Raw genomic sequence first — 14,662 nt, 5'->3', positions numbered from 1 at the left:
CAATTCTAAAAAATACTGTATGAGCCATAACGAGTATAACAGCATTAATGCTACAGAATAATTGCAATGTTGGGAAAATGAATCTATGAAGAGAAAAAAAGTTTTAATTTTAGTTGCAGTAATCTTCATTCTATATTGTATTAAAAATGTCTGTGCCCTTATTCATCCTATCCATTTCAGATTGGCCTGAAGAATCAGATGCAAGATGTCATACTCACTTGAAATCTCCCATTAAAAGGTAACGTTGAGGTTAAACTAAATATGACAAAGAAAGTGAGAAGTGTTTAAATGTAATCATTTAATTAGATTTCTCACCTTTTAACAAGTGTCTACATTTTAATTAAGCAAACTACTGGCAATCATCATTCCAAACCAGCCTCATATAAGCTTACTACAATTTGCATTATTTTCATTTATAAACAATGCAGGTGAATAAAAGAAATCTCCGGTTTTAAAGAATCTGAGTTGTTATATTCTTGGCATTTAAAAGTAACTTTGGCTTCTCCAGCTGAATGTAAACATATATGTTTCTAACATAGCATTTTCACATATAGATATAACACTGTTTATTAGTAAGCATTTCTACAATCTCAAGAGTATTTTTCAGTCTTTGTAACAGTATTGCACATTCTTAGTTGAAATATTGCTAAGGTCCATCCATGACCAATTCATGTGCTTTTCCAGGATTGATCTTTTTATATGCTCACCATCCTGGAGAGCAGTTGTTCACTTCAGTCCCATGGTCAGATCTTCTGATAGTGATTATACCACAATGTTCGGCATTAACAGTAACTACTTCATTCCACGATCTGCACACCAAATCAATTACCTCTGCCCTAAAGTCCATTGGAATGAGCTGTTCAATCTCAGCAGGTTCTTTGAATTCTATTGAAACTGTTGATCAATTAAAGTTAACTTGAATTATAGGTGTAAAAATGATTACATTTGTTTATCATGAAAGGATCGAACTCCTTGTCAGAAATGCATACACAATTTCAGACTTAACATACAATATTGTTTTTCCAACGAGAGGAGAGACATCATGATGCCCATTGAAAAACTGCAATAGATTAAAAACTTTCAAGATTTGCAATATTCTTAGCTATTGCACTCGTTATGAGGTGCATTCTAATATTTACAATTGTTATGGATTAAAATATATATTAAAAATTAATTTCTGAAAACATTGATTTTCAGACTGAAAATTTGCTGGTACCCTTCATTAAGCATCTAAAAGGTAAGTGAAATTTCTGCAGAACCTTTGTGGTTTATGTCACAATTCGGTCCATTGGTACCTTGCCACACAGCTCCTGGGGTGATTCACATCACTCAGCATTACTAAACTCCATTAACTCTGATCTGCTGCTACACTGCTCCATATAACTCAACCAGGAAGTTCTTTGGTAGCAGAGAACTGGTACAATAGAGTTTCCATGATTTTCATGGAAGCTCCACCAGTTCTGTCAGGAGACTAAGGAATATTGGGATCCTTATTTCAAACTTCTCCTTTACCTCTTTCCACTCTGGATTACGTTCATGCTCATGACCAATATTTGTAAACTTCCCACAAAACTTCAGTCAAAAGTTTGAATTACCTGTGCTAATCAGACTTCTAACATAATAGATTACAGTGAATTGAATGTTGTTTTACTGTCCACATACTAATATTTGTCTTCAGTTATAGACAGATCTATCATTCATATTTCTTCTCTCACAGTGGAAAAGCCAAGGCCTCAGAATATGAACAATATTCAGTTGAGAAAAACCAGTGAATTAAGAGTCCAAACCATTAATTAGGTCACTTATACAGTACACAATACACATTCTTTTATAGTCTCTAAAAAACTTTTATCTGTATTTGCATTCAGAGTATTCATTTGAATGTTATGTGCAAACCATTCTAACACATCAATTCCAGTATAATCAAATTTACGGAGCTCTGGACTGTATGTATGCGCTAACAGAAATAGAATTTTCTCTTTATTCTAACTATGCTAGAACTCTTGCCTCGAAGTCAGGAATTTGTGTCCCACTCCCAGACTCGTACACATAATCTAAACTGAAACTGAGTTGAGTTTTCTATATATTTATCTGCTACAAATCAAGCAAGAGGTATGTTGGTCTTGCAATCTTGCTATCATTAATTGAATATAGCATACTAGAAGAATTGATAATCAAAACGACCTTTGGCTAATTCCTGCAAAATTAAATCTCCACCAACCCAGCCATATACCCTCTGAGCCCAATGACAGGAGGCGTTTTTGATGCAACATATGACTTATGATGTGTTTTTCTTTCAGATACAGCTTTTACTTTGGAACATCTAAACATCTTTAAATTCAGAAATCATTAAAAACATGCTGGAAGATCCATCAAGGCAGTCCACATTTAGTTTATTTGAGTTAGTACTTTGCAAAGTACTATTAAAATAAATACCATAAAATCCTGTCTAGAATAGAATTGTTAACTATTATAAAAAGATCATAGATGACAGGTCTATTGAGGTAAGCCCAATAATGAACCAGTCTACAAAGTTACACTTGTATTAGAGATAAAGGTTTTATATTGGAGATTTTTGTTTGTAAAATTGCACTTTATATTCCTTCTAGACGTCCACACCTAGTCAAGCCTGTTTATTGACCATCTCAAACCAGAAAGCATGGAATTAATCAATTTAAATGACTTGTCAACTTACTTGGAGTTGAATACAGTAGGCAATTTGGTTCCTAGATATTGTGCAATGGAAATTGATAACATTGCTGCAGTAAAGCAAGTCCTAAAGTATGTTTTAGCCTCTGGCTAACAAGATAACCTTTGGATGAAACATAACCTGACAGAGTTGGGTGAGTTATTCAGCATATTAATACAATACTATACAGGCGAGGTGAACATATTTAATGAAGAAGTATTGTTTATAAACATCATTTTACGATGAAATTGTTATTGGAGTAAGAAATCAAAGCATTTCAAATGACTCAGTGGCAAATATCCCAAAATCCTGACATTATATGGCACGATGAAGCCACAGTGATGTAGTTCTATCAATAATCACCATCTCACAGAGATGTAAATATCAACTGCTAAATTAAAGGGGGAGGCATATCCAAAAGAAAACCCAGAGTTTCATTGTTAACTGTCTAGAACTGGATAACAACCAGCCAACGTAATATTCCGATAACTGAATTGGTATACATTTATACCAAATGTATAGACAGGACATTTAGGATGGCACCATTCTAACATCATCCATCAGCATTTGCCAAGGTTCACTGTATACACAGGAAATAAAAGTATTAGAAATGTCGAGTGACTCAGAGTCTCTGCTTGCATAAAGCCAACTTACGGTTTAGCTTTACCAGTTAAAACAGTAAAGCAGAGAAGGTTAAATTTAGAAGAGGTAACATTAGTACTTTGGCACACAGCATTGACACAATTTAATTGCAGACCCACTTCAGTGAATCCTGTTTTAACAAGCAGATCCAAGATAATGGGTCAGAATATGAATGTCAATTCAAATCAGACTTGGAATTTTCACTAGGGCAGTTAAAGAGTTGATTGCTGCTTCCTTTTGCAGAATACTTGTAGTTGTTTTACACCCAACAAAAAAAAAAGTGATACATAGTTGTGTTGCAATATGTTTTGGAGCATCACAGTCTTATTCTTCCTCATTACCATAAATGTCCTTTCTCACTCACAAAGTTCTTCATAAAGATTGGAGAAAAGGTTCAGAATAGTTTTCATGATCAGTACCTGTCTTTGACAGGACACCAGGCATCGTGGTAGAGGAGACAATGTATAGACTTGAACCTGCAGGTAAACAAGATATGAAAATATAATTGAATTCAGGCTATTCTATTTACTTATTTAATAAACTATAAGCAGGAAGGCAGAAGATATGATGAAGCACATACCCAAATGGTTTGCAATGCTAGTCAGAAGTTCCTTTTGCATTTAAGTTTCCATAGTCAGTTGATCGTAATTGTACCTAGCTTCAGATGCTGATTTAGCATAAGCATAACTCCTCATACCTGGGTTCCATTTAATTTTTAAATGATCAAACCAAGCAGGTTTGATGTTATGCAATTGTCAGAGCAGATCACATGAATCTCTCCTTCATTTTGCCTTTTTTTTTTAAAAAAGTCTCAGTACCAAAACATTTAAATCAAAAGTTTATAAGGACAAGCCACCAACAAAATTAGACAAGAATACTTTAATGTTAAAATTCATTTTTAAATTATTTTTGAAATGTATTACATTTAAAATATCTAGTTGTGCTACTTTATAGATTCATGGCATTTTTATTTGAGGAGATTGATTTAAATCAATCTGTTCAGACATATTACAGCATACCTCCGGAGCAGGTGGATCTTGAATCGTAGAATTCCCTACATAGTTTGGAAGCAGGCCATTCAGCCCATTGAGACCAAACCCACCGAAGAGCTACTCACCCCTCTACCTATCCCTGTATCCCTCATGACTAATCCACCTAACCTACACATCCCTGAATACTACATGGTTAATCCACCTAAACTGCACATCGTTGGGCTGTGGGAAGAACCTGGAACATCCAGAGGAAACCCACATGGACACAAGGAGAATGTGCAAACTCCACACAGATAGTTGTCCGAGGCTAGAATCAAACCCTGGTCCCCGGCGCTGTGAGGCAGCAGCAATAACCACTAAGCCACCGTGTCTTGAACCGAGGCCTTTTGGCCCAGAGCTACAGACACTACCACTGTGCACAGAACCCTTATTTTACTTAAGTATACTTACTGCAAACTTTGAAGTCCTATTATATAAATAGCAGCTGTTATGTACACCATTTGGTTGACTATAAATCATTTGCGGTACTGACAAAAATATGATAGATTTGTCTTTAGGAGGTGAAATTGAAAAGCCAGTCACAATACCTTGAGGGATCATCTGCCAAAGTGAAAGGCCCTTGGACTCTCAGTACATTCCGCTTCATTTCTAAACTTCCATAACTTAAGGTGACCTAAAATAATTGCATTAGTAGTTTAGGTACTGTGTTTAGTCATCATTCAGATACCTCAAAACCCATTCATTATCAATACAGCAAGAATGCACATAATGTAAAATAAATATTTTAAGTCTGAAATACAAAGACCTAGTTAGATAGAACAACTCTTCAAATTACCCACAATTTGGCTTCACTCCTGAGGATCAAGATTTAAGGCAGGGGACCAGCAACAATTAACTTGGATAAATGAGAAGGATAGTTGCCAAAATCGAAAACATGGGGCCAAGTTTTCGGGTCTCTGGATCATCAGAGACCAGACATATGGTCAAAAATTCTTAAAAATAAACCTGCGGATGCTAGAAATCAGAAACAAGAAATAGAAATCACTGGAAAAATGAAAGCAGAACAAAGTGATGTGAAAACAAGTGAATCTGCTTTCTTTCCACAGATGCTGCCAGACCTGCTAAATGTTTCCAGCAAGTCCTGTTTTTATTTGTGATATGGTCAACGATGCTAGCTGTCAAAGTCTCGACACACTGGTCTATGTGAGAATGCTCACGATGTTTCAATATCTGATGGATATTTCCCTGCTCTTTGGGGCCTTTGTCAGAGACTTTGGACTGTTCTCCAGTACATATCATGGTAGTTACACAAGAAACATTACACAGATTAAAACCAAATCATAAATTCGCCAAATCCATCCCAACTACACCACTCCCCCACCACCACCACCAACCCCAAGGCAACGATCCTCCAACAACAATTGAACCCTAACAACTATCTCTGTGCGTTTTACCACTTCAAGAAACTCCAATTAATTGATTAAATGTGATTCCCTTTAACAAAACTATACTGACTCTGCCTAATTATCTAGAGTTTTTCTAAATGCACAGCCACAACCTCTTTGATGATCAATTCCAATACATTTCCCATGTCAGATGTCAAGCTAAGTGGCAAAAAGTTTCAAGCTTTGTTCTTCCCTCCCTTTCTTGAGTAGAGGGTGCATTGTTCCAGAATAGACGGTATTTTGGAAAATTAACACCAATGTATGCACTAACTCATTAGTCACCTCATTTAAGACACTAGGATGAAGTCCATCTGGACCTAGAAGCTGGTCAGTTTGATGATCCCGTTTGCTTAGTACCTCTTCCCTTGCCATTGTAATTTCATGAAATTCCTCTCTCCTTTCCACCTTCTTGTTTGTAGTTATTATTGGAATGCTTTCTGTATCCTCTATTGTGAAGTCAGAAGCAAATTATTTGTTCACTTCATCCATATATCATCTATTATTAATTCCCCATTCTCTCTTTCTAGAAGGTGTTTGTAGTGTCAGAGGCTGAGGAGTAATCTTAGCGAGATTTATAAAATCATAAGGGGCATTAATAGGGGGGATAACCAAGGTGTGTTTTTGAGGGGAGGGGAGTCCAAAACTAGAGGGCATAGGTTTAAGATGAGAGGAGAAAGATTTAAAAAGGACCTGAGGGTCAATTTTCTTTACACAGAGATTAGTGCATATATAGAATTAGCCTCCAGAAGAAGTGGGGGCAGCAGGTACAATTGCAGCGTTTAAAGTTATTTACTTAGCTTGCTTTATTATGCATCTTATGAGCTTTAATTTGTATACAACATTGTAACTTAATAGAAGACACCTTAATCACTTAGCAGAGACTGATCAAACAACTTGCTCCTTTCTATGTAGTAGAAAATGAACCAATTTTAATCAGCTCCAAAGAATCTAGCTCCAGCTCTGACTCTGTCCTGTTTGTTCAGTAATGTTGACTATCTGTCACTAGATCCTCACCTTAAGCAGGTCCTTACTCAAATTAGCAGTCATTAAATTGATTATTGTAATTGGAGTTGGCCAATTATCACTGGTCTGGTTGACATAATCCAAAAGGGAGACACTAGCCTTCAAGAAATTAAGAACGTCTAGAAGGCTGATTTTTTTCCACAATGAGGAAAACATATGCTGATGCTTCGACAGTGTTTGTGTCACTCTGATGGGCACAACTTCCTCTTGGGATGCTGGTCTAACGATATGCACAAAACTAAGGTCTTCACCATCCTTGGAGGTGTATATTCTTCATTATCCTTATGGACATATGCACTAGGCCATATAAACCAGAAAATCCAGGTTTGATTCCTGGACTGTATCAAGTTACCTGGAAGCAGCAAGAAGTGGTGAAGAGAGGAGTTGGGCAAAAGTGGTCACTATTTTAATACATCAGGAAGAGCAGAAACAATGCTGACTATAACCTGTGACTCCACTTTTTCTGGAAAATGTGGACACTGGTTAAGGTAAAGACATCATTATCAGTTTGCAAGAAGTTAAATAATCTGTTAACATTGAGAGTTGTAGCTCATGGGGATGACATAATACTATTGATGAGGCAATGGAATACTGCTGGTACACACCATTATGCTGCTATCATCATACCACTGTTTGCTTTCCAAGAAAATGGAGGGAAAAAAAAAGTCCAGGTAATTCTGAAAGGCTGACCTGTCTGGGGATAATAGTTGGTGGGATTTGCTGCAGGTTCTCTAGGTGCGAGTGGAACAGATCACTGTGAATCATCTTCACTTCTAGTAGACCTTCAATGATATAGCCAATTGTACAATCATCAGGAAGGCGGATCTTCTCTGCTGTGCTAATAAAGTTTCCAAAACTGTTAAAAATTAAAAAGTGAAATTTACACAAATGGGATATACTAAACTGTACATTCTTAAAATAAGAATACTTTTGACTTTGGTGCAGAGGTCATCTGGAATAATACTGACTTTTCATTCTACTCAGCGTAGAGAGCTATTAAACATCATAACTTGGAAGATGTAAGGCACAAAGAGTAAAGAGGATAACACCATTTCTGAGATATAAAATTTATTTCTGACAAATGAAAGCAACTAGAATTTGAATCAAGAAAAGCTATTTAAGGAAGAAGAGAAACATTAAGAACTAAAGAGGAAGAGGATGGAAGTAAACAGAAATACTGTAATAAAGTGAAGAGATGGATTGGAACAATCCAAGCACATGGAGGTTATAAACTACGCTATAGCCCCATATAAAAACAAATCCCTGCAGTGAAAAAAATGAAAAGTACAATAGCACTTTAATTGTTATGGTATAAGTTGAAGTATTAACTTAATGGAAAATTATGACCAGGATATAATAATACGTAAACACTAAAGAGAGAATGTGAAGAGATTGAGAGCTTTCTTATTCCATTTGGATTACTGGAATGTTCTAATGAATGTAAGATTAGGAATGCAAAGTTGAAGGACAAGTTCTACACAAGAGGTATATCCTGGAGAGGAGTCCACCTATTTAAGATGGTGTCCAAGTGCTTCCATGGAAAAATGGAATATTTGATTGAAGGCATTATATTTCAGAACAGCATTGAAAATAATACCAGTCAAAAAACCCAGACTGGAGAGCTTGCTTAGGGCTCCGTTAAAGCTTTGGTTTAGAAAGTCATCCAATTACAGTTCTTCAAGGGAGAAAAGATATTGTACCTATTTCAACCTCAGCTAGAATTGTACTTTTAAATCAATGTTAGATGTCAGAAGCAGACTATTCAGGCTCTAGGAAGTCTTAGAACACAGAACATAGAACAGCATAGCACAGTACAGCCCCTAATTTGTGCCAACCTTTTATCCTACTCTGATCAAACTAACCTACATACTCCTATATTTTACTATCATCCATGTGCCTGTACAAAAGTTGCTTAAATGTTCCTAATGTATCTGACACTACTATCACTGCTGGCAGTGCATTCTATGCGCCCATCACACTCAGAGTAAAGACCTACCTCTGACATCTCCCCTAAAACTTCCTCCAATCACCTTAAAATTATGACCCCTTGTGACAGCCATTTCTGCCCTGGGTGAAAAGTCTCTGAACCACTATGCCTTCCATCATCTTGCATACCTCTATCAAGTCACCTCTTATCCTTCTTCTTTCCAATGAGAAAAGCCCTAGTTCCCTCAACCTTTCTTCATAAGACATGCCCTCTAGTCCAGGCAGCATCCTGGTAAATCTCCTTTGCACCATCTCGAAAGCTTCCACATCCTTCCTAGAATGAGGCAACCAGAACTGAACACAATATTCCAAGTGTGGTCTAACCAGGGCTTTATAGAGCTGCAGCTTTATAGGCCTCACGGCTCTTAAACTCAAACCCCTGGTATTGAAACCAACACACCATACGCCTTCTTAACAACCCTATCAACTTGGATGGCAACTTTGAGGGATTTATGGATGTGGACTCCCAAGATCACTGTTCCTCTACAACTGCTAAGAATCCTGCCTTTAACCCTGTACTCTGTATTCAAATTCAACCTTCCAAAATGAATCCCTTCACATTTTTCCAGGTTGAACTCCATTTGCCACTTCTCAGCCCAGCTTTGCATCCTGTCAATGTCCCGTTGCAAATGACAACAGTCCTCCACACTATCCACAACTCCACCAACCTTCGTGTCATCAGCAAACTTACTAACCCATCCTACCACTTCCTCATCCAAGTCATTTATAAAAACCGCAAAGAGCAGAGGTCCCAGAACAGATCCCTGCAGAACACCACTGGTCACCAAGTTCTAGGCTGAATACTTTACATCTTACTACAACTTTCTGTCTAAGTGCCAGACAATTCTGTATCAAGGCAGCCAAATTTTCCTGTATCCCATGCCTCCTTATATTCTGAGTAAGCCTATCATGGGGAACCTTATCAAACGCCTTGTTACAATCCACATACACCGCATCTGCTGCTCTACCTTCATCAATGTGTTTTGTCACATCTTCAAAAGAACTTAATAAGGTTTATGAGGCATGACCTGCCCCTCACAATCTAGCTATGCTTTTCCAAATGATCATAAATCCTATCTCTCAGAATCCTCTCCAATAATTTGCCCACCACTGATGCAAGACTGACTGGTCTGTAATTCCCAGGGTTATCCTTATTCCCTTGTTGAACAAGGGCCACCCTCCAATCATCTGGCACGACTCCAGTGGATAGTGAGGACACAAAGATCATCGCCAATGGCACAGCAATCTCTTCCCTCGCTACCTTGGGTATATCCCGTCTGGCCCAAGGGACTTATGTACCCTCACATTTTTCAAACTTTCTAACACATCCTCCTTCTTAAGATCAACCTGCTCAAGCATATCAGCCTGTTTCACGCCATCCTCACAAAACACAAGGTTCCTCTCAATAGTTAATACTGAAGCAAAGTATTCATTATGGACCTCCCCAACATCCTCCTATTCAGAGTACAAGTTCCCTCTAGTATCCCTGATTGGCTGTACCTTTACTCTGACCATCCTCTTGTTCCTCACTTAAGTGTAGAATGCCCTGGGGTTTTCCTTCATTCTATTCACCAAGGTTTTCTCATGCCTTCATCAAGCTGGAAGTCCATTCTTCAATTCCTTCCTGGCTACTTTGGAACCCTTGAGACCCCTGCCTGATCCTTGCCTCCTCAACCCTAAGTAAACTTCCTTCTTCCTCTCAATGAGATGTTCCACATCTTGTCATCCAAGATTCCTTTACCCTATCATCCCTACCTTGCCTCAGTGGGTCAAATCCAGCACTCACAGCGAGAACTCCCTTAAGAACCTCCACATTTCTGTTGTGCATTTCCATGAGAATATCTGTTCCCAATTTAGTCACTCCAGTTCCTGCCTAATAGCATTGTAATTGCCCTTCCCCCAATTAAATACTTTCCCCTACCGTCTGCTCCATGACTATAATACAGGACAGGGTGTTGTGGGATCACTATCACTAAAATGCTCTCCCACCCAGAGATCTGACACCTGACTTGGATCGTTGACAAGTACCAAATCCAATAAGGCCTCCCCTCTCGTCAGCCTACCTATACATTGAGTCAGGAATCCTATCTGGACACGCCTGACAAAAACTTCTCCATCCAAACTATTTGCACTTAAGGAGGTACCAATCACTATTAGAGAAGTTGAAGTCACCCATGACAACAACTCTGTTACTTCTGCATCTTTTCAAAATCAGTCTCACAATTTGCACCTCCATGCCTCTGTTGCTAGTGGGGGTGGGGGTTTAATAGAAACCCCCCAATAAAGTGACTGCTCCTTTCCCGCTTTTTACTTCCACATTGACTTAGTAGACAAACCCTCCTCTATGATCTCCCTTTCTGCAGGTATGGTTAGCAATGCCGCTCCCCTACCTCTTTTATCTCCCTCACTATTCCTTTTGAAACATCTAAACCCTGGAACATCCAACAACCATTCCTGCCCCTGTGATATCCAAGTCCCGTAATGGCCACAAGCTCACAGCTCCAACGACTGATCCATGCTCTAAGTTCATCACCCTTATTCCTGACACTTGTTGCGTTAAAGTTGACACACTTCAACTCACCACGCTGACTGCAACTTTGCCCTATCACCTGTCTTTCCTTCCTCACAGACTCTCTGCACACTGTATCTGCCTGTTCACCAGCTACCCCATCCTCTGATCCATAGCTCCGGTTCCCATCCCCCTGCCAAACTAGTTTTAACCCTCTAAAAAAGCTCAAGCAAACCTCCTACCAATGATATTAATACCCCTCCAGTTCAGGTGCAACACATCCTCCTTGTACAGGTCCCACCTTCCACAGAAGGTATCCCAATGATTCAGATTTCTGAAGCCCTCCCTCTTACACCAGCCTTGCAGCCACTGCACTCACTCTCGGTTCCTAGCCTCACTAGCCCATGGCACCAATAGTAATCCCGAGATGAATACTCTGCTCATCTTGCCTTTTAGCTCCCAACCTAACTCCCTATATTCACTTTTCAGGTTCTCATCCCTTTTCCTAGATATGTCACTGGTACCAATGTATACCGTGACTTCTGGCTGCTCACCCTGCCCCTTAAGTGTCCTGTAGACTCCATCCTTAGATTCAAAGTTTTAGTTTAAGCTGACTCTACTTTGTCTACCAAAGTATTAAAAATATGTGACACATTGGTTGCCTGAATATTGATAAGACATGGTCTCATCTTCAAAGAGAAAAGATAACTTCCATGAACCTCCTGATCTTTGACCTCCTCCTTTGCCTGATGATTACAATGATTATGGAAGGAAACTGAGTGAGTGATTATCAGTGATTCAGAGATGCGGATTTTACAGGTAGCAGCAAAGTAAAGGCACTTTCAGCTCAACCTTCTTCAAGCTCAGCTGCATAGACTGACTGAATAAAGAGATGTCTTGATGTGCTGCAGAAGTGACTCAGCATGCAATTAAGCAGCCTATCACATTAAAGTATTCATACACAGCAAACAAGGAAGATTAAAGAAATTAAAATTGTTACTTTTAATTAATATTTTCATATTGGAAAGTAAATGACAAGTGATTGGTTTAAGGTCGATGGTCAAGTAAAGATGCAGAAAAAGTTTATAAAACGGAAGTCTGGAGGTTGGCAAACCTGGTGCCACTGTTTAAGAAGGGTGGTAAGGACAAGCCAGGGAACTATAGACCAGTGAGCCTGACCTCAGTGGTGGGCAAATTGTTGGAGGGAATCCTGAGGGACAGGGTGTACATGTATTTGGAAAGGCAAGGACTGATTAGGGATAGTCAACATGGCTTTGTGCGTGAAGAAGGCGTTTGGTATGCGTTCTTTTATTGGTCAGCGTACTGAGAACAGGAGTTGGGAGGTCATGTTGCGGCTGTACAGGACATTGGTTAGGCCGCTGTTGGAATAATGCGTGCAGTTCTGGTCTCCTTCCTATCGGAAAGATGTTGTGAAACTTGAAAGGGTTCAGAAAAGATTTACAAGGGTGTTGCCAGGGTTGGAGAATTTGAGCTATAAGGAGAGGCTGAACAGGCTGGGGCTGTTTCCCCTGGAGCATTGGGCACTGAGGGGTGACCTTATAGAGGTTTAAAAAATCATGAGGGGTATGGATAGGATAAATAGACAGAGTCTTTTCCCTGGAGGTCTGGGAGTCCAGAACTAGAGGGCATAGGTTTAGGGTCAGAGGGGAAAGATATAAAAAAGACCTAAGGGGCAACTTTTTCACACAGAGGGTGGTATGGGTATGGAATGAGCTGCCAGAGGAAGTGAAAGTGGTGGAGGCTGGTACAATTGCAACATTTAAGAGTCATTTGGATGGGTATATGAATAGCAAGGGTTTGGAGGGATATGTGCCGGGTGCTGGAAAGTGGGACTAGATTGGGTTGGGATATCTGGTCGGCATGAACGGGTTGGACCGAAGGGTCTGTTTCCGTGCTGTACATCTCTATGACTCTAAAGTACACGTTTTTAAAACAATATGGAATTCAGCACTGAGCAACTTTCATTTCACAGGTTAAGAAAAGATCAACTTCTCTGGGCCATTTAGGGTGTTCAGCAGCATCCGTTAAGTTACTGCACTGTTAACATCCAGTTAGAACTCATTCAACAAGATAGCAGTTTTTCTAAAGTTTGACTATGAGACTAACAGTGTAGTGGTAGAAGTCCTTGTGAATTAAATTAATTTTCCATTGATTGAGGTCTGGGTGAGATACCTCAACTGTGCAGCCTGTGAGGAAACACAGAATCATTGACGCTGCCTTTTGGATCTCCACATTTCATCTCCTCACCAGTAAAACGCTCACGGGGAGAACATGTAGAAGTTTCAGACTTGTCATTTCTTGTTCATTAGCAGATAGAACAGCAGACATTGATTTAATAAAGTCAACTGTATTGCACTGATTCATGATTTCATTTGTAAATAAAGTAGACCTAGGCATTAAGACAGTGCACATTCCCGAGAAAATGATCTACCATGTTCTGTTGTTAATTGTTTAAAAACTTGGCCACAATAAACTTTTGAAAAAGCAGCATGATTCACAAGACACTTAGCTCACTTGCACTCAGCTGTCTAACAGTCCACAGCAGCAGCAACAGAACAAAGGAGAGCATACCTAGGGAAAAACAGCAGGGTAAATCCCTGAGGAGCGAGATCAGAGTGAACCTGGGTGGAAACAGCAGGATAAATCCCTGAGGAGTGGGGTCAGTCAGAGCATACCTGGGGGTGAATCTAAGGGAGATGCTCTGGAGATGTCACAACTCACTAAATAACCTCACCTTGGCTGCTCAGAAAGCAGGTTTGCAGATTGATTGAGTAGTGCATGGAGAGACTACAAATTTTAGTTGTAGTCTATTATGAATAAAGAACAGGAAAGAAAGAGAGGCTCGAATTTGGTGATGAATGGATAAGGTTGTGTAATAAGCTCCTGGATTGTTGTCGGTTGAGGTTGAGTTAGTTGATAAGATCAGAATAGCCCCATGGAATGCTCCTCTTACAATATGTGGGAAGTCAGGGATACTTCCAGTCTCCATGGTGACCACATACACTAGAAATTTGTTCAGCTGCAGTTCCTCATTTGCCAAATGGAGCACTTTGTGCTGCAGATAGGCTCACTATGGAGCATCCATGAGGTTGAGAATGTGGTGGATAGCACAGTTAGTAAGCTGGGTCACACCACCAGGAAGGGCTACACAGACAGAGAAGAGTTGGGTGACTGCCAGAAAGATGAGTAAATGTGAGCAGACAGTGCAGGAGCCCCCTGTAGCCATTCCCCTCTCAAACAGGTATACTGTTGTGGACACTTCTGGGGGAAGATGGCCTCTTAGGGGAAAGCAATAGCAGCAGGTTGTGATAGGAAACTCAGCAGTTAAGGGCACAAATAGGTGTTTCTGTGGCCA

At 39.5% G+C, this 14,662-nt stretch overlaps 1 protein-coding gene across 3 annotated transcripts in view; it reads right to left on the bottom strand.

Annotated features, from left to right (window-relative positions):
* Positions 1–35: 35 nt before the first annotated feature.
* LOC122562136 (beta-1,3-N-acetylglucosaminyltransferase radical fringe-like) overlaps positions 36–14,662 on the bottom strand; it is a 54,402-nt gene continuing 39,775 nt past the window's right edge. For 2 of the 3 annotated variants that reach the window (XM_043714714.1, XM_043714716.1), the window contains 5 exons: positions 7,482–7,647; positions 4,911–4,996; positions 3,751–3,807; positions 219–255; positions 36–83 (listed from right to left, as the gene is read on the bottom strand). In XM_043714714.1, coding sequence (XP_043570649.1) covers positions 51–83; positions 219–255; positions 3,751–3,807; positions 4,911–4,996; positions 7,482–7,647 — 379 coding nt within the window. In that variant the 3' untranslated portion in view covers positions 36–50. The remainder of the gene's footprint in view (positions 84–218; positions 256–3,750; positions 3,808–4,910; positions 4,997–7,481; positions 7,648–14,662) is intronic. The other variant, XM_043714715.1, reaches the window with a different exon arrangement.

The sequence above is a fragment of the Chiloscyllium plagiosum genome, chromosome 24, assembly GCF_004010195.1.
Source record: "Chiloscyllium plagiosum isolate BGI_BamShark_2017 chromosome 24, ASM401019v2, whole genome shotgun sequence".
Taxonomy (NCBI): Eukaryota; Metazoa; Chordata; class Chondrichthyes; order Orectolobiformes; family Hemiscylliidae; genus Chiloscyllium; species Chiloscyllium plagiosum.
The sequence above is the reverse complement of the archived record's forward strand: the minus strand, read 5'-3'. Positions and strand labels throughout refer to the sequence as shown.